The sequence below is a fragment of the Struthio camelus genome, chromosome 3, assembly GCF_040807025.1.
Source record: "Struthio camelus isolate bStrCam1 chromosome 3, bStrCam1.hap1, whole genome shotgun sequence".
NCBI classification, from domain to species: domain Eukaryota; kingdom Metazoa; phylum Chordata; class Aves; order Struthioniformes; family Struthionidae; genus Struthio; species Struthio camelus.
In genome coordinates this window covers 124,716,859-124,736,497 of record NC_090944.1, presented here as the reverse complement: position 1 = coordinate 124,736,497, position 19,639 = coordinate 124,716,859, and the positions used below count along the sequence as shown (strand labels likewise).

Here is a 19,639-nt window from a genome sequence, read left to right as displayed (position 1 = left end):
GCAAGTGTTGAAATGTTCATGATCTTACAATGCCTTTTCCATTCAGAGCGGGAAACAGGATCCTGGAGAGGAGCCTGATGAGCCCGCAGAAATGTTTCATTCTAGGATAGAGAGACTGCAATTTGGTTCTACTTTTTATTACTGTTTATAACAGCACATTTCCAAGAGAAAAGTAATTTCAAAACAAATAAAAAGAACTCAAAACATTGTGTTTCAACTTTATCCAAACACTTGAATTTGAACACTTCTCCTAGACAAACTGAAATAGAAATGTGCTCATAGAATATCAGTATTTGAATGGATTTGAATTTTCTGACTGTGAAACAGTCTGTCAGAAAACTTTCAACAATGATAATTTCAAAGTCTAGATGAATAACAGCAGCATCTGCATTCGTATTCCCTAGTAGAAGCTTGCAAGACATACTAATGATTTCAAGAGCACCACTCTCTTTAGGGCACACTGTGCTCTCTCACTGCCAGGGAGGATGGAAAAGGACCAACAGAAAGCTTCCCTGTGGGGAAAACGTGTTTCATTAATTTTCCTTTCTCCTGTCGCTCTTCAGGCATGAGGAACTATTGCAACAAATTATGAGAGTGGATGCAACTGGTTGCATTGGCTAAAGCGTGGGGAAGGGAAGTTTTGTGGCGTGCTCGGATCCTGGCCCTGCAACTGGGATGCCTTGCCACGGTCCCATGGCACCTTTCCAGGCTGTGATCCCAGGGCAAAGGCAGAGAGGGGTAGGGGCTACCCCAGCACAGAAATGGGATGTGGTTAGACAGCGTATGTGAACACCCAAGCTCTGCAGAGCCTCCTGGCTCCACACTGCAGGGGCAGCCGCTCCGCTCCCAGGCAGCAGCAGCTTCATGTGGGTGTTACATCCTTGCTTCCTCCTAATGACATAGGCTTTTCTTTGCTCTACCCCTAGATGCATTTCAAAACCTAGCAGAGGGTGGACCACAGCTTTCGATGACCGCAGTGGAGGTAAGGATGCTCCTTCCTTCAGTGTCTCTTCTCACCTGTCTACTTGGCTGCTTCTTTCCTCTCTCCAGATCCAAAGCAGGATGACCGAGGAGGTTAGTGGGAGCAGTGAAGTGCTAGTACCAGGGATGTTGCTGGGGGAATGGCCACTGACACCGACAGCGGCCAGGGTTTCATCTGGCTGGAAGTGCACAATGGGCAGAGGGGAGGTCTCTCCCTGGGACCTCCCAGTCCACATCACAAGGACTCACTGGAGTGCATACAACTTGGCAGTGGCCAGGGACTGTGCCTATCTGTGTCTAAAGCATAAAGCCTTCTCTCACCTGTGGCAACCTTCTTATTGCTGTGGTTCCAGCGACTTTAAGGAACTGACAAAACAGTTCAATACCCTCGTTTCTTACTGCCCATCTGTTAATTTAGGATTGTGGAACATCTTGGTTTTAAAAGAAAGAAATAGCAGACAAACGATTGCTGCTGCTGTTTGTCTTAAAAGCACAGCCTGAAGGATAGCTAGCAGAATGAGGATACATCAAGCTTTCTGTCTGCTAGTCTGAAACAAAAATCCTGCTGTGCACCATAGTAATATTCCCAAGTGCTGCATTTTATCAGCCTAGACAACACAATATTTAAAAATAAGGGTTTTTTTTTTAAAAAAAACTTCTACAGTTTTGCTAGCTGCTGTTTAGACTGTGTTTAGTTCAGCAGTGTGGCTCTGCATTCATTACTACTTTGATGCACCAAGAGCCGAGGACGCTTTCCATGCAGAGACTCTGAACCTGTTTTATGGGGTAGTCTGTAGGATAATCACATTCCCAGGGTCTGCCATCCCTTCCGTTCATAAGCGTGCAGACGGTCTCCTTTTCCAGTGCCTGCTCTTGTTCCAGCTACTGTAATAACATATCTTCGGATGTAACATATGGAAAATGTTTTTTGGGTCTGAATTGTAGTGAGGAAAGCAGTTTCAGAACCCCTTACTCATCCTGTGCAGAACCACAATACCACAGTACTGTGTCTCAGCCTGAAGGTACTGAGATACATACCTAAAGCATCACTGTAATGTCACGTGCACCCTTTCTTCTCCTTTTTGTAGTGGCTGACTCTTGTCATGTACTCCTAAAGGAATGCCAAGGCTCAACAAGGCTGGTAAGAAATCTTACTACTATGCACGCTTAGCACAGAGGGTTTTCTGCACAGCAGCAACAATGAACCTGGCTGAGGGGCTATACAGAAGGCTCACCCTGGGATGGTGGTTATTTTTAAGAGAAAGAGGAAGCCTGGCACTGCACATGGAGTGGGGATGGATGAGGGCTGCCAAAGATAAGTGAGGACAAAAAACAGAAACAGGCTATGAGAAGCTTTCCATCTGGACAATGGATGGGGATCCTTTAGCAATGCTAACGATGAAGCTACCATTATTTTTAAGGATTTTAATTAGAGATTCAGGATAAGGAAAAAGAAGAAGAAAAAAAAAAAAAAAAGCTAGAGCACTCCTTAGAGTGTGGAGAACAGAGGCTGCCAAAGGGCAGGGAGGGCTGTGACAACTATATATTTGAAATATGGCTGGTGTCCCTCAGTGAAATTTCATATACATCTAAAAATTGAATTCAGGGATTAAGGTAAGGGCTGGGGGAAAGAGGAAGGCTAGATGAGCTGCCAAGAGGAGGTGAAGGCTGTCAAGAGATCTGGTCTGTGAGCCTCTCTTTACTGGGAGAATGGCTTGTGGGCCTTGTTGAGGCTCAGACAGAGGTTGCTGCTCTGGTTTGGGTTAGGGTTTGGGGTAGGATTAGGGTTTGGGTTGGGAGGATGAGAAAGGCCAATGCTAGAAATGCATTTGGACAGGGGGTGCCAAAGGGAAGCGAGGACTCTAAGAGACCTCGTCTTTGAAGATGTTATTACTGGGACCATAGTGGTATCTCTTTGGTGAGGGTTCCGGCAGAGGTAAAAGTAATTTTCAGGGTTAGGATTTGGAGAATGGGGAAGGTTAGAGGTTCAGCTGGAGGGTAGCTGCAAAGGAAAGTGGGCAGTGAGTATCTCTTGTCATTTTTCTGTCACTTTATTCTGCCGCTGAGGGACAGAAGTACTCCTGCATGTCTTACATAGCAGCAGTAATCTTAAAGGTAGGGTCAGTGTGGTATGTGAAGTCTCTGAGATTTCTTGTTCAGTCAGTCTGATTTCATATTGTTTAAATAAATAATTTAGTTCAACTTTAGTTTAAGTCCCTAGTGTGTGCTTGGTTTGATGTTTGGTACTTCTGGGTCAGACCTCGATAAGGACTTGTGTGACCCAATGCTTCCCTGGACTCTACAACTTTAACAGTTCTAACAAATGACTCTATCCATTCTTACAAACGTTGCCCTGTTTATATACCCTTAAGCCATCTCAGCCATTGTGCTTCCTCTAACCCCTGGGAGACGGATGTTCGCAGCGGCAACGATAAAGCAAGAGCCCTTGCCACAGCTAGTGGGTACCAAAGAGAAAACAGGGAAGGACGCAACTCTTTGGAAAAAAAGGTGCAGTGAAGAACCAGAAGTCTCCTGGAGTCATGTGGTGGTTGACCCCTACTAACTCACTGAATGCCCTTGGGGAAAAGTCATGTGCTTTCTTATTAACCAGGCTGGAAAAGTGAGTGAAAAACAAAAAGTCCCAAGAGCTTCACTAAAACCCAGGGGCTGCATCCAGATAAGCTTTTCTATAGATAGGAATTATAATAATAAATAAAATTTAGGGTCTCTGGTACCACACATCCTGTTTCTGAAGGCAGATAACATTGGACACCAGCTAAAATACAGAGTGAAGGTGTAAATTACACTCCTCCTAGGAGAAAGCACCGTGGATTCAGACCCAAGGCAAGGATGGCTCTTTGCCTCTCCCCCTCTGGTTCAGGGACAATACTAACGCCCAGCTGCTTGCTGTGATGCTGGGCTGCTGCACCTCCGGCCGCTCACACCTGATTGTGAGTCTGTCAGTCTCTGCAGCACTGAATGAGAGCTGGGAAGCCTCATCCCTTGCCTGGCTGCTGGTGGAATCATTATGCCTGTCTCTAGCAGGAGCTGGGCTTCATCACTCATCACTGTCATGAGCATGCTCCTTGTTCAAAAGTCCACCCTTTACATTCCCAGGAAGTGAGCCTTGGATAGTGGACCTTCGCTTTACCTGTATTTTGATGTGTTGATGTTGTATAGAAAGCAGTTATTGACAACACAGCCCCAGCCCTTTGCATCACAGTATATCATTAGATAAATATAAGACTAGAAGGACCTTGTCTTGGGGGATGAAGTTGCTTTCAATTATTGCTTGCAAATGATATTCATAGTCTGATTGCCTTTTTCCTTTCATGAATCATTCATAAACTGATCATAACTTCTGCAAATATATCATTAATCATAATTTTCACTTAACAGTTTTGAATGAAATTCTGCCTGTAGGGTGTTCATAAGCAGCTCACTTGAGCAATTCACCAGTTGCTTTCAGCCAGTGACTGGGCAGTTACAGTACATGTCCCTCAGAGAATTGAAACTCTTTAAATTGGAGCCTAACAAATCATGAATGATGTGGGAAAGCACAGCGGGAGTTAACACTCATCAAACGTTTGGAGCTTTCAAACATTTCTTTGGCTTCCCAACTTCTTGAAATTCTCACGATGGCATGAAGATCACAGCGAGTCAATCTGACTCCTTGGGAAAGGCTGGTGCTCTGGTGTACCTGGGAGCATACAATACCTACTGTGCTAGCAGGCAGGGACAAGCAGCTTCACAGTCATTCAACCCAGGGTGGTGTGGGATGGCCTTTCCGTAGTGCCAGCACAGAGAAAAAGTCCTTAGGATGTTGCATGTTTGTTTTCCCAGAGGGCCTGCTCTCTAGCCATAATACGGGAAATAGGAGGCAACAACAGCAGTGTTTAGCAGGGCCTAAGTTCTGTTAGAAAGAATTTTTTCTCATTAATGATTTCTGAAGGTTGACCTCTAGCTATCTATGTTCTGAGCGACTCCTTGTGTCTGTTTTAGGTGCCTTTGTCCTTCTCGGCAGGACGCAGCCCAAGGCTGTTCCATTCAAGAGCCATCAATGGGGATCTCGAAAAAACAAACACTGTGAAGGGGTGAACTGGATTTTCTTGTGGACATTTGCTTATACTTGACGGTATTCAGATGTCTGGATAGGGATTGCATCTCAGGCAAACGGGAATCGATCTAGAGAGAGAGGATGGAGACAAAGAAATAGATCCATGGGAAAACTAGGAGTACCTAACTGTACTTAATGGGTTCAGGCAGGCTGGAAATGCTAACTGTCAGCTCCTTCTCTCATCCTCATGTAAAGAATATGGCAGATTCTCCTGGCTAACGCATGGAAGCCAGGAACAGCTCCACTAACTCTGTTGCAAGTAAGAACAGAATCCGGCCTTTTATTTGTAAAGAGTGTCTATTGCTCAGGTAACAAAAAAATTATGACATAGCCCCATTTCTAAATGCTAGAAAAAGATTGAAGAAATTAATCAGCGATCTTAAATAACACCAGGGCTTTGCAATGTCTGTTGCTTTTTATTAGAAAAGTATCTTGTCCATATTTAAAGTTTATCAGCTGCAGAGATTACATTTCATTTGCCATGGCAATGAAGAGGAGTATTAGACATGCAGAATGGATTGTTAATTAGGCTTTTTTTGATTTCCAGCAGATAAACTTGTCTCTTCCCAGTCAGTTCTTATTTATCAGAACTGTATTCTCTTTCTCTGTCCTGATGTCTTTAAAGCTGTAGCGCTTCTTCAGATATATTTCTTGTTTAACTTAAATCTGCTAAATAACTATAACCTTTTTGTAGCCCATACACAAACTCTGCTTTCATACTTTTATCATGATGATAAAAACAAACCTAGTGATTTATTCCACTCAACTACTAAGAAAAAAAATCCCTGAAAACTATTTGTGAAAAATGCCAAAGAGAAGGATGCAAATGTCAATGGATGAAAGCCATTCAGGGTTGTCATGGAAATATCATTCATTCCACAACCTACAGCACAAGTTTCCATCATGCCTTCCACATATAAGCAACAGATTTGCTCATTTGGCAGTGAGACATTACATGCTGGATCAACAGCTCTGTTAGAAGACAAAGAAGGGCCCTGCCTCTCTGTTAGGCTATGATCAGTCAGATGCAGTGTCCACGTGCTGCAGCTTGCAGAACATTACTCACATAAGGAGGTCTTACATAAGCTGTAATTTCAAACTTTAACAGAAAACGTGGGGAAGGCGGAAAGGGAAAAATCAGCAAAATCAGACAATTTCAATAGTTTTCAGTCATTTCTAAGCAAACCAATTCTTTTTCCAAAGTGTGACTTATGCAATCCAACTGAAATCCAAAATGTTAAGAAAGGTGTCTGAAAATAAAAAACAGTTGATAAAGAAAAAAGACAATTAAAACAGGCGGTCATGGAAAAATAAATATGCTTTGCTAAAAAGGCATATTAGCAAATTTGTTTCAGAGAAGTATGCTTGTTTAATTTAGCCTAGGATTTCAAAAAGTGTAGGTAGAAATGTGAAACTACTTTTGTACAACGTACTGTCATGCAGTACAGGGATGCTCAAGCTGGCTTAAAGCTGCTGGGAACAAGCTATTTGCAGCTACACAGAATTCACCATGGGTTCTTACCCTGCCAGGTAAGTTGTGTAATTCAGTTCAAGTCAACAAGCCTAAACACGTTTTTGTTGCTTGAAAGTCCTATCTATAACAATAGTAAGCAAGCTGTTGAATCTTAAGATGAGTGCATTAAGATCTGTCTTAAAGATCCTAATTTGCACACAATATATTACTTTTCCTTTTGTTATCATGCATAATTGCATTTCTATGGAAGGTAATTCTGCCTGTCATGAGACAAAGATCCTTGCCTCTGATAACTTGGTCTTGCCACGGGCTGACATATTTCTACTTTATTAAAAAATCCAGCAGCAGACACCACACATCCCATGTGAGAAACATCACTGATGTACAGGGCTGAAATTTCCAAATCAGCCTACACATGTTTAAAAAAGTAGTTTATCGTAGCTTCCATAAACCTATCTCCCAGATTTTCAAAGACATTTAGATACTTAATATGAAGATGGGAACAACTGGGATTTTGAAACATTGCAGCTGTGGATGCTGCTCGCCAGGGTCCATCTCTGGGCTGCATCAAGCTGACCTTCATGCCCTTGCACTGCCATTAATGTAAGGCTGGCTCTTATGCTTGGTACTATGTGTGGACTTTGGTCTCTGTAGCCAGGGGTCTTCAGGATGAACCCGCAGTCCCTTTGGGTTTGTGGGTTGGAGCCTGCATGCTGATATTGCACTGTGGCAGAAAGTAATAACTCACTGTTGTCAAGCCGAGCATGGCTGCCTGTCTGTAGCTTTAGAAGAATTGGTATTCCACTTGATTTATACTTCCAGCCAAGCTAATTAAGCAACAATTCAGGAGGAATCCATCATTGTGACAGACTTGTTGATTAACTATCCCACAAGCAAAGTCAAGGGTGTTTAGTAGCCTGAAAAAAAAAGAGGTCAATAGGGAGAAAAACAATGATTTGGCCATAATACTGGCCAAATGTGACTATTATTTCCAAAAGCAACAACAAGTTTAATACAGTTTGCAAACACAGCAGCCAATATTAAAAATAAAGGCAGCTCAGATCAACTGTGTGGTACATAAAGAGAGAAAACTTCCATGCCTCAGATAACTTTATGTGATTAAGCTGTGAAGGCCAGCTTTATGGTCACCCTTTTAAAATCTCTACGTACCTTCATCTGTGTTTGTTAACTCTGAAATTTTAGTGCAGCCCCTGTTAGGTTTCTGACATTTTTGGATATTATCTCTAAGAATTATGATAATATCTGCTCTATTTTTTTTAATGAAAAACAGCTTCTAGTCCTTGGGGACACAAGTTTGAGAAGGCCTAAGAATGTCCCCTAGTGGAAATCAGAGAAAGGGACTTCAAACAAATGCTTTATTTTGAAATCTTCATGAGGTTAAGAACCTCAAGAGGGTAAGATTATACTGAAGTAGATGAGACTAGTGGAGCTGAACTCGTTAGGGTTGGAGATGCGAAAAATAGCTGGTGAAATTAGGTGGGATCCAAGGAAACCATTAGTGTCAAAGGGGCTTTGGTGCCTAAGTGTCCACAGCTAACCCTGCAAGCACCTACCTTTGAATGCAGATCCTGAAATCCTGGTGTTCCCTGCCTGGGTCCTGGAGGTCTGATATCTGGAGCCGCCCAGCAGAAACCATGCCTAAGTCATCTCAGAGCAGACAGAGAAGGAGCCCCTCCACTTGTCTTGCCTACAGGGCCTGATCCTATGCGTGTTGTAGGAGCGGGTGGCCTGCGTGCAGGCTTTCCCAGAAGGCAGAGGCACCAGAGGATTTGTCCCTGCCACCACCACCTTTGGGTGTCCCTACAGGTTACTCAAAGGAGCAGTGCTCTAGATGTCTCACAGTGAAACTATTACAATTTATATAGATTCACTTTTCCAGACAAAAAGAGAGTACGTTATTCCAAACTTCCTTCTCAGCTGAGAGGAGGGAAGAGGGGGTTCCTCCCTGGCTGTTAACCAGGGGCTGCTGCTTGCAGATCATTTCCTGCCTCCAGCCGCTTTCCAGGATCCACCCTGTAATGGGCAACTTTATCCAGGTCACTTCAGTCAGCCTGGTTTTGCTAGATCCCATGGGGTTGTCACAGCATGTCCAAGATGATGGATAACAGCCCAGATATTTCCACTGTTTTGTTATAAAGTGAAGCAAGCCTTTAAAATGTGAACTAATTATTAATGCTAATGCTGTTTTTTGTTTTAAACAATAAAAGAACCACAGCAATCTTGAAGCACCACATGGCAGGCACTATTTTTTTTTTTTTAACGTAATGTAGTCTTGAAGCAGGGACCAGCCAGTCCACTCCAACAGCAAATGCCCTAATCATGGGCTACTTGGTCACAGGTATCTCTCAGGCAAGGGAGTAACAGTATTGGACTGATATGTGTTTGTGTGTGTGTGTGTGAGCAGCCCAGAGGGATACATGTGAGCCCAATAAACTCTCAGCTCTTGCTGCTGCTTGCAGTGGTAACCTTTTTGCTCTCCTTCTCCTAGTACCCCAAACTCAGGAAGGCAGGTGCAAGTTAGTCAAGAATGACCCCCCATATTCAGGTACCTAGGCCATGCAGAAGCACAAGCAAATGTGGGCCAGCTTGGCATTTTTCTAGCGTTGCGGGGACCAGCTGTGTTTCAAATTATCTCTACCTGGCCTTACCACTTCTCTTTAGGATCTTTTTGCTGCTGTGCTGGAACTGAAACACAGTACTGTTACCTGGCAGTTCCTTACCTTAAATACCTTATGCTGCAATCCTTGGTTGCTCCTCCAGTTAGTTCCACCCTGCAAGAGCTGTTCTTCTTCAGCCCTGGAGAGGGGCAGGTGCCTTGGTAGACAGGGAAGGCACCAAACTCTTCAGAGCAGATTTACCAACGTCCTCCACTTATATCTGGCAGGGAGGGCCCCTGCCTGCCCTGGGTGCCGGCTGCCAGCTGCGTGGACAGCTATGCCACCAGCCCTGGGCCAGGCATCCCCAGCCGGCTAGGGCTCTGGGTCCAGTTTCCACTGCCTGGCAGTGACATTTAGAGGCTCTCTGGGCCTCGTCCTGTCTCTCGCTCAGTTCACATCCTGGTGGAAGTGCCTGGCAATCAGAGACCTGCCCCTCAGGAAACCTCTATGAAGCCCAAGGCCCAGTTGGCCTGCCAAATGCACGTGCCGCAGGGCTTTTCTGTAGCCCTATGGCCTGACTGTGCTGTTTGTTCGGAACCTAAGGTCAAATTATTCTGAGATATAAATTAAAGCCTGCCTTCCTCTTACCACCATGAAAGGAGCCTTGTTGTAGCACCTCAAGGAAATTATATTGCCTCAGGGAACTCAAAGATAGCAGGGAACCAACCCATGGTCATTCCCCTGGAGACAAATATCCTCATGAGCTGATACTAATTAAACAACACACACATACAGCTTTTCAGTCAAGGAAATATTAATTCTTTGCTTTATATACCATATAATAGATTCAGTGCCACCCAGCACCAGACCTAACACTGCCACTGAAACAGCTCTGTAACAAGGTTTGTAGTGCAAGATGAAAAAATATTGTACAACCAGTATTCTTATATATTTAAAAACAATGCCTTCAAGACAGAGAGTAAATATGTCAGCTCGACAGCCTAAATAACTCAACTAGTTGATGCATGCATCTCCCAAAGCATTCCTCAAGTTTTAGCTGCCTACCATGCAGAGAGAAACAGAAGACATTATTGCCCACATGGCGGGGGTACTCGAAAGAACATATATTCCTTAGGTCACATACCTTAGGCTTTGCGAGTAAGCCTAGCAGATTGCAAATAATCTTCCAGCCTGAAAGCAGAGTAGGAGCAGCCTAATGCAGTGGAGCCCTCCCATGGCATGAAATCTGTGAGAAGATCATGGTGAAGAGCAGGACCGGCTCTTGCCTATCCTGTCAGACACCTTACACTTGGAAGCATCCAAGAGAAAAGATCAAGCCTTCCCTGAGATCTAAAATCTCTGGATAACAAAATGGTTCCCTGGGAGGCCAAAGTGATGGGAGCTCTCAAGAGGCTGAGAGCAGCCAGACGGAGAGCAAGGCAATGCAGGAGCAGCACTGAGGCATGGTGACGTACACACCTGCCACATCCATCCCTCTGACCAGCACAGTCCCTCGCGGTGCCTTGGAAAGGCTGAAGGTATCTTACTGCCTGTTAGAGCTGAGATTAGGGGCTCTCAATCCAAGCCCTGCAGATGAATGTGAACCAAAAAACCAAAAAAGTTTATATCCATAACAAAAGCATTCAAGCATCCCAACCTGCCGCCCATGTTTGGTACCACTATCACAGGATGAATAACTGCTTGGGGGGGGGGGTGGAGGGGGGGAGGATAAGCAGCTGTAAAGGTGGCCTTGAAGGATCTAGTGGGGACGAGGGAACACAGAGAGCTTGTCCCTAGACCTCCCCATCACTACTTCTTCCACCCCCTGTGGTTTCTCTAGGCGGGAGCAGCTGGCTCCAGGACTGTGAGACCTGCATCTCTCAGGGATGCTAAATTCACATTTGAAGGGAAGCAGCTGTGGCAGGTGGGGCTGGAGGACCAAGCCGCCCTCCTGGCCACAGCTGTGCCAGGGCCAGGAGCCGGGCAGGCGGCAAGGGCTGCTACACGCGTTCCAGCCTTATTGCCATGACGAAGGCAGTCTCCTGGGCACACTCGCGATTAAGGGAAGCTTGTCCAAGTGCTGAAGTATAAAGGGAGCCAAAGTCCTCCCGGGAAGAGGTGGTGAGAGAGGAGAGCCATCACTGCCAGAGGTTTCAGCACACTCTCCCTCCCCTGCCTGCCACGGTGTTTTATATCCCCCTAGCTTCTGCTTGTTCATTTTGTTTGACTGAAGGAGAGAAATTAGGCTGTAATGATAGCTCCTAGCCGCCGTGCAGAGAACAACGCACAGATTAAAGGCATGTGCTACCGTGGCTGAGGTGAGCCTTCTGCAGCATCCTCACGTTTCACAGCCCAGAGAAATCTTCCATTTATCTCTCGGGGGCAGAAGTTACACCACCAGCCCTGGAGTGGGAAGGTGCTTAATTTGCTAGCAGTCTGTATGATCACCAGATGTAAAAGCGGTCTTTAATCTATAGAGCTGCTATTGTTGGTTTTTCTCCCAGATTAGCACCGTGCACCCCCTGGACCTCAGAGGTGACAGTAAATGTGGGGAGGAATTCTTAGCTTGTCTTGATTTTACAGCAGGACGTCAAGAAGTAGGATTAAAGGAAAATAATGTGAGTGCTGATCAGAAAGCATTCAGGTTTTTCTTCTTCGCACTGAAAGTCCTTTTTTTCTCTCTCTCTCTTAGGAACTGTCACAAAACGTTCCATTTTCCTTATTATAACTAATGAAAATGAAGGGATTTTTTTCCCCCCATTGGAAAAAACTAAACAGTTTCAAGCTTATAGAGCAAAAAGTAATATTTTAAAAATGAAGAACAACTTCAGCAATTACCAGCACAATGTTGTGCTGTGCTCCCTGGAAGTCAAAGTTAGAGGACAACTTGGAGACCTAGCCTGAAGGCCACAGATGTCATTGGTTTCCCTTGGCTAATATCTGCCAAGCCAGCTGGAAGAGCGCTAGGAAGCCAGGCAGCATGCAGCCTACAGGGTGGGATTTCTGGGCAACACCAGTTGTCGTATGTATGACCTCAAGAAAGCCGTGTTGAAATCTTGATCTTTTAGAAACACTGAGCCTTCATGATACCAGCTTAAGTCAACAGCAGCTGTGGGGCTTTGCATCAGACCTGTGATTTCAGCTTCTGATTTGCAACAGGTACAGTAAGAATACGTGGGTCCCCACAGGTGGTGAAGGAAGGTGCTTGAAAGTTAAATTATGTCTATTTATAAAACATTATACGAGCCTCCATGGAAAGGTCAGACAAAATCTGATACTGAGCATTATTGCTTCTGTATTATCTATTATTTGATTACTCATTAAAGGCAGTACAGCGGAATCTGGGCTTTTAAGTGTTTTTTGTAACATTCGGCATTTCAAATAGCTCATTTAGGGTGTTGAATCTGGGCAGCGGGGAGGAACGATGTTATTTTATATTCCCAGAAAGTGGCATTAGAAACTTTCCCTGCACTTTGGTGGGGCAGGAGGCCACTCTACATGGCGGCTTGTATAAAGGATTGGGCACGTTTGCAACGAGGCAACACAGGCACCTGGGATGGTCTCTTTGCACACTTCATGTCAGACAAGCACAGGGGAGCTATGAGATCATGGATGAACGTTTGCCAGCATTTTGCCTAGGAAGGATCTCAGGCCTTTAGCACAGTGGGAGGGAGGACTTGCCTGTGAGCATGATGAGGGATGTTCAAGCAGGGAAGGGGTAGGCAGCTGGCATACATCCTGGGGCTGGGCTCAGCGGGGGCCAGCCCAGCACTCACTCCTTGCCAGCACCAGTTGGCTTTGTTGGAGCATCTCCCAGCACCAGTAAAACAAGAGGAGAACCATGGCTCCTAGAAATGCACAGTTCGTGGCCTGCTCCAAATAAAATCAGTATTATTCTTATTGGGACCACCAAAAATACTGCCGTGACCTCCTTCAAAACACCCAGCATCTGTGCAAGACATCAGGAGTGGTAACTCACCATTAGGTAACGACACCACTAATACAAACCTGAGTCACCCTATCCACCGGAAACTGTGTTTCCTACAAGCTCTGTCTTTGCTCTAGAGGTTAGTGGAGCTAGTATGATGGCGAATTTAAGAAACTCCATCTCTCTCCATACACTAATAGAACTTACCTGACAACTTTATGCTAACGAGTGCTGGGAAACACCATTTTCTGCTTAGCTCTTTCAGCAGGCCACAGATTCAGTCCTCCTATTTAATGTCTATTCAATGCAAACAAGTCCTAGAAAGGGCAGACATCTGTTATCATTCATTTTTGCTGCTCAGACATGAAGGCATGATATTTTGGGCACTTTTTCATTGAAGGTAGATGGTTTTTAAAACCAAAGTTCAGAGCGTGGGATAGAGGACTTCTGTATCCATTAAACAGCACATTTGTAAAAATCATTTCTGTTTTTCACCTTGGTGCAATTTCATTTGGAGGTGTTGTTATTCAGCTCCTCCCCAAGGCTGGGATGGTGTCAAGGCATGCTGCTGGACATGAGTCACATCCAAGAGGTAACCTGTTCAGCAAACAGCATTGCTCTGCTGAGCTTGAAGTGCCCCATTGTGAAAGACAACAGCCAAACCTGTTTGCAAAAGTTAGTGAACCTGTTTGCAAAAGTTAGTGAGAGGTTCAGGAAACTCTTGGATGTCCCTGCAGATCCATCACCACTGCGCCTCCAGGATGTGCTCTCCGTGCTGCTGGGCCTGCAGAAGATGGGCACATATTCCCAATGACCTACATCAGAGGGATTCGTGAGTCACACATTAAAAAAAAAAACATTTCTCTAATGAACAGACTGCTGTTACTGAGATCACAGTTTTCTTTTCCTGTGAGATGCTAAGCAAGAAACTTTGGCTATTTCAATATAATAACACACTTCTAGTATACCATTGACAAAAAATAACTGGCATGAAGCTTTTATACTGATATTTATGGCTTTCAAGGCACTTTACAGATTAATTGCTTCTGCTGCACAGATGGGAAAACTGAGGCGTAAAAGAGTTGTTTCCTTCTCTTTTCACCCAAAAAGTCATTAGCACAGCAAGCAAGATTAAAATTAGGGCCAAGATTTCCAAAACTCCCTAGTAGTTTTAACAGAGCAACTTGAAAGTCTTTAGAAAGACCTGAAGGTCAAGTGGTACCTAGTGGTAGGAAGTCAGTAGCAGAAACTTTTGGGTCAGGAGCAGATTCCTTTTCTTGACAAGATACGCTCTGATTAGATAAGGCTTTCATTAATCCGGGGACATGGCATGTCATGCATAATACAGGAGTTCAGACTCCCTGAGCACAATGTTCTCTTCTGGTGTGCGGTTATGAATCTGTGAAATCTTGATGGGTGATGATAATAGCTACCTGCATGGCGGCAGTCTCCGGGGGAAGGGTGCAGCCCTCTCTAGGCACGGTTCGCCTAGGTGGGGAAGGATACACTGACAGTATGGTAGCGATCACGGCATCCTAGTACTAAGCTGGCCAAGGGCTGCTTGCTGACAAGGTCAGTGTTGATTTGTTTATGTATTCAAATAAATGTTTATAAACTGCTTTTCACAATCCAGTTGTGTTCACTCTTTGGAGAAACAGGGCAGACCTTCTTTCTACCGAAAAAAATGAAGGCATACACAACTTTGGCAAGTTTGACTTTCCTAGGCTAAAATATCTGAACAAATGTTTTTTTTTCCCCTTCACTTGTAAAATGGGCAGATTTGATAATAACTGACAAATAACACAGATATAAGACTCCTACATTGCTTACATGGAAATGCTCCCATGAGATTAATCTTGTTTTAACTTATGATTTAGATGTGCATTTTAACTACTCAATTGCCAGTGAAAAGACTTTATCTCATTATATTGTATATTCCTGCTAAAATGCTGTTTCTCCTGCTTTCTCCTCTGGAAAATTTCAACACAGAAGCTTCAGTTGAAAAGATCGTTTAAATAAGTGGCTGTCTACCAATCTCCAAATAATAGCTTGTTTATGCAGTAGAAGAAACCTCCAGCAGTTTCAGACATGCTCTGCAGATGGCAGGATTGAACTGCAAACTAATTTTGAACCCCAGAACTCATTTGCTCTCAAAATCAGCAAACAGAAAACTTTCAACAAGGAGACAAAGACACACGCAGCATCCTGTAAGAGTGACCTGTGAAATAATGTCAACACACAGTTTGCTTTGGAGTTTTTCAACTCCTTTTGCAAAATAGCTTCTGTTTCTCCTCAAGCAGGCTCACAGCCAGCACTGCAAGCCCTGGGATTGTGCTGGGGGTACTGTGACCTCCTGCCTCCACCCACAGAACATCTGTCAAAGGTACAGAGAAAGGCAGCCACAAAAATCAAAGGTTCTGGATAGCTTCTGGTTGAGGACTGACTAAATACATTAAGATTCCTTAGCCTCAAAAAGAGATGACTACAGGGAAGATGAGAAAAATGATAGGGCAGAGCAGGTGCATAAGAAACCAGACCAACCAGAAAGCAGACCAACCTGGTGAGTCTGACCACCCAGCAGGTGCCCCTCTGGACTTAAGACATGTGTGTTAGCACCTTTCTCAAAATCTATTTTCCTTTTGAGGAAAAGCAACTCTTTTATCTTTTTAATTAGGCTTAATTGGCAAGATGGGAAGGGCCCTTATTTGTAGCCCTTCCTTGGCAGCACCAGACTTCCCATCCCTTGTTTAAGCAGCAATCACTGCTCAGCTGTCAGCACAGCAGGATGATGGCAGCAGCAGCAGCAGCAGCAGCAGCAGCAGCAGCAGCTGCAGCTGCAGCAGCTGCTGCTAAAGCTAAAGCTAAAGCTAAAGCCTACAGAGGAGGAACCACAGCATCTCACCACTGTGCTTTGCCTGGGAAGCGCATGGTTGGCTAGTTAGTAACATAGAGTTTTTTTCCAAAATGCTGATGCCCTGGTGTTAGCAAATGGATAATATGAAATGCTGATCATCAATTAGTCAGGTCCACTGGATTTTTGGCATTAGCTAAAGATCCTCTTAAGTTATTTCTGTGGACTTGATGCTTGGGCTTTGGCTTGCTGGCTGATCTGGTTTGATATGGGGGCTTGTGTTCTTGGCTACAGATACCATCCCAGTGTCACAAAGTTACTGGGTTTGATGTGTCTGAATACTGGCCAGGCACAAATATGAGCAAAGAGTTGTTTAAAGTTTCAGGTAAGAATAATGCAGGGATGATATTTGTTTAAGACCATGCTGTCTACATGGACTTTGCAGGTAAAACTGCAACTCTTCTGTTAGCAGAAGGGCATGTCTTAGCACTTGAACTTGAAAAACCTGAAAGTGGCACTTGTTATTTCTGAAGACATGCAGTGAAGGGGATCCCTTTGGCACAAGGCAAAACGGGCATTCATTAACTGGAAATGAACTGAAATTCTTCAGCTTGTGCAAAGGGTGAGTCTGAAGTCCTGAGAGATGAGAAGCTGGGCCTAGCCTTTGAATATAATGGTGTATCCATATTTCCTTGGGAATATAATTCATATATAGCAAAAATGCAGTGATGCCTAATCACAAAAATGCCATTAGAAGGGAAATGGAGCAAATGCTTATGTAATATACTGAAAGATAATTTGGCACTACTGTTTTTGACTGTCCAAAGAAAGGGCCTATTAAGGTAAAAATGACTATTGTTTGCTAGTTAATCACTATGGGAAAATTAATATCCATGTATATTTTGGATCACTTAGGCTCAGTAAAGTTATGATGACCGAATAAGCTGTTCATCACATTTTGTCCTGTAGCTAAATAAGAAAAAGTCACATGGTTATTGAATAGCCAGAAAGAACAACAGGTCTAATTCATGCTCCATCTGAACCCTGGTCTTGGCTTTCCACACTGGAAAAGGGACGGCCTGGCCGTATGTGGAGTCCATGTCAGCATGCTGAATGATGGGGTCAAGGAGGCCAGGATTTTTTCCATCTGCAGCATGCATCGGTCTTTCTCCAGATCCTTTGTAATCTCCTTGTCCAAGGCCTGATTTCTCTTTATCCTAAATTTGCTCAAAGCCTGGGTGTAATCTTTTCCTGGGGTGGGGCAGCATCATTCCATTTATTGAACTACTTTTTTATAATTGCATTTGCCTGCAGCTAGCTCTCTAATCTGTCTTTCCCCAAATCTCTCACAATCACACTGGAATCCATTCACAGCCACGTGTGTGTTGGGGGAGGGGATGGAGGGGGCAGCAGGGCAGCCAGGCACACACGTGTGCATATGCACCTGCATGCGTGCCTGTGGGTAAAAACACAGCCCTTAGCGCTGCTTGTCCTGGTCCGCATCTACCTCCAGAGTTTCACTCTTCCTCCGCTTTCCAGTGGCTCAGATCCCAAGCAGTTAGGTAGCTCTGTTGTATGCCAGAGTTTTCTGCTCTACTTCAAAAGAGCCGGGAGCAAATGCCTTTCTCTGTCCTATGTTTTATCCCTGCATCCTCGGGTGAGGGAAATCCACCGGATAAGAGGTGAGATTGGCCATGACCTGGACCACAGTGCCTCCGCTTCCTTGCCTTGCCCTATTGCACTGCACCAAGGCCAGCCCCATGGCACTGGCAGGACCAAATCGCCAGAACTTCTTGCACCTTCAGGCAAGGTTACAGCTGTTCCCCTCCATCGCTGTAAGTAGGAAAGTCTTAATGCGGTGAGGTGCAAATGTGGCTTGGGTATCTCTGGCTCTTCCCTTTGCGATCCTGCACAAATTGATGCTCAGCAGAGAACAGCAATGACCTCTGCTGCCACCACACTCTGCACCTCCCACACTAGCTGTTTCTTCCACTCTGAAAAGTGGATAAGGCATCTGACCCTGTTCTTTATCTCCATCTTCGGCCATATCAGTCCCGGAGCAAAGACGCCAGAAAGGCTGATATTAACTAATGCTTGCAAGAACAATATCCTGTAGGGATGGGGCTTTGGCTAGGTGCTAGTATATAATGTTTGCTTCACAATTATTTTTGTTTGTTTTTTTAAATGAAAATCAGGGGAACTAGATGATGGAGGAGGCGTGAATCTCAGTACAAAGTCTGATGGAAACATTAAAATAAGCAGCCTGTCAACACTGAAAAATTGGATCACAAAAGTCATTTAGGGGGAAAAAAACAGGAAAAAAAGCCATCATTTTCAGAAGTAAATGTTTCCCCTTGTGAATTTGAAATGCCTTTTTAAAGTTCATTTTTGACTGCATTAGAGATCAAAGTCAAAATGAAAGTAAAGTAAGCTGGATGATGCCATAAAGTTTTCAAATGAAGTTTCTTTAAATGAGGAATTTCGATATTTTCAGGCTCTAACACAGGAACAGACAAATTTTTGACTCCTTTAATTCTCTAGAAGCTCATCTTTCCATACTTTGCTTAGCTCTTTTTGAAGGAGGAGAGATATGGAGTGCAGAGTGAGTGGCTGCCATAGGAACTGGTGGTGAAGGGCCCTTTTTTTACAGGGGTTGGGGGGGAGGGTCAGAGATTTTTCTAGCTCACCTACTTCCAAAACTTGAAATTACCATCATAATTAACATTAACTCATTCTTCCATCTGTACAGCAAAGAAAGGTTAAATGCTTTATGGTCCAGTTTGATGTATACACTCAGAGGGTACTGCCAGGAAAGATCCCATAATCTTACTTTGCAATAACACTACTTCCAGGGGTTAGGCAGGGACAGAACCCTTTCCACCAGCTCACCTGCAAAGCTTGGCCCCGCTGCATCAGATGAGCTCTTTCAGTTTTAACTCCCTCCTGGCCTGCAAGTAGGATAGCAAAAAGATGGATATACATCTCAGTAGGCATGGCCTCAAGCTCACGTGGCTGCCATGAGACACATTTCATTGCTTTACGTATACAACGTGCTATAGCTATGTGTTACCCCTTTTTCACCTAAAGGAGCTGAATTATACACCTTTGCAATGTCTCACTTCATCACTGAGTAGGGAGAAAGAAAAAGCAGAGTTTAGAAGACAGTGCTAACTCCCTCCTGGCATCTTCAACCCAACAAACCCGAGTCCCATCTCTCTTTCTTCTGCTACCATGTACACTTGTCCCCTAAAAGCTACAGTAGTCTCATTCCTTTGGACCACAGGATCTAGACTAACTTACTTATTGCCCACTCACAGGCTACTTTACTCACACCTGAGACGCTCTCACGATCTGACTGGCAGTATTTCCAGCTTGGAACAGTGCTGTGCCTCTTGGCTGAGGTTCACATAATTTAGATTGTCCACTGCAAGAACTACTTTGCCTTCCTGTCTCACAATTTGGTTCCTAACGCACTCTAAACAATAAGTATCACTTTAAGCAGCTTTCACTTGATTAAGACACTCTAACAAGACCAAGGCACAGGCGGAGCTGATATTATAGCTACCCTGAGAGTTGGTTAGCTTAACTTCTTTATTGATCTTCCCTGAAAACTAAGCACAATGGGAAAAAGGTTAAGGCAATAGATAATAAACATGAAAGACTTCTTACA

The 19,639-nt window shown here is 44.3% G+C and overlaps 1 protein-coding gene across 5 annotated transcripts in view; it reads left to right on the top strand.

Moving 5' to 3' along the window:
- Positions 1–13,200, top strand: part of CAPN13 (calpain 13) — a 65,395-nt gene extending 52,195 nt beyond the window's left edge. For all 5 annotated transcript variants that reach the window (XM_009686140.2, XM_068940109.1, XM_009686156.2 and 2 more), the window contains exons 20-22: positions 927–982; positions 2,070–2,122; positions 4,984–13,200. In XM_009686140.2, the coding sequence (XP_009684435.2) occupies positions 927–982; positions 2,070–2,096 (83 nt within the window). In that variant the 3' untranslated portion in view covers positions 2,097–2,122; positions 4,984–13,200. The remainder of the gene's footprint in view (positions 1–926; positions 983–2,069; positions 2,123–4,983) is intronic.
- The last annotated feature ends 6,439 nt before the right edge of the window (positions 13,201–19,639 follow it).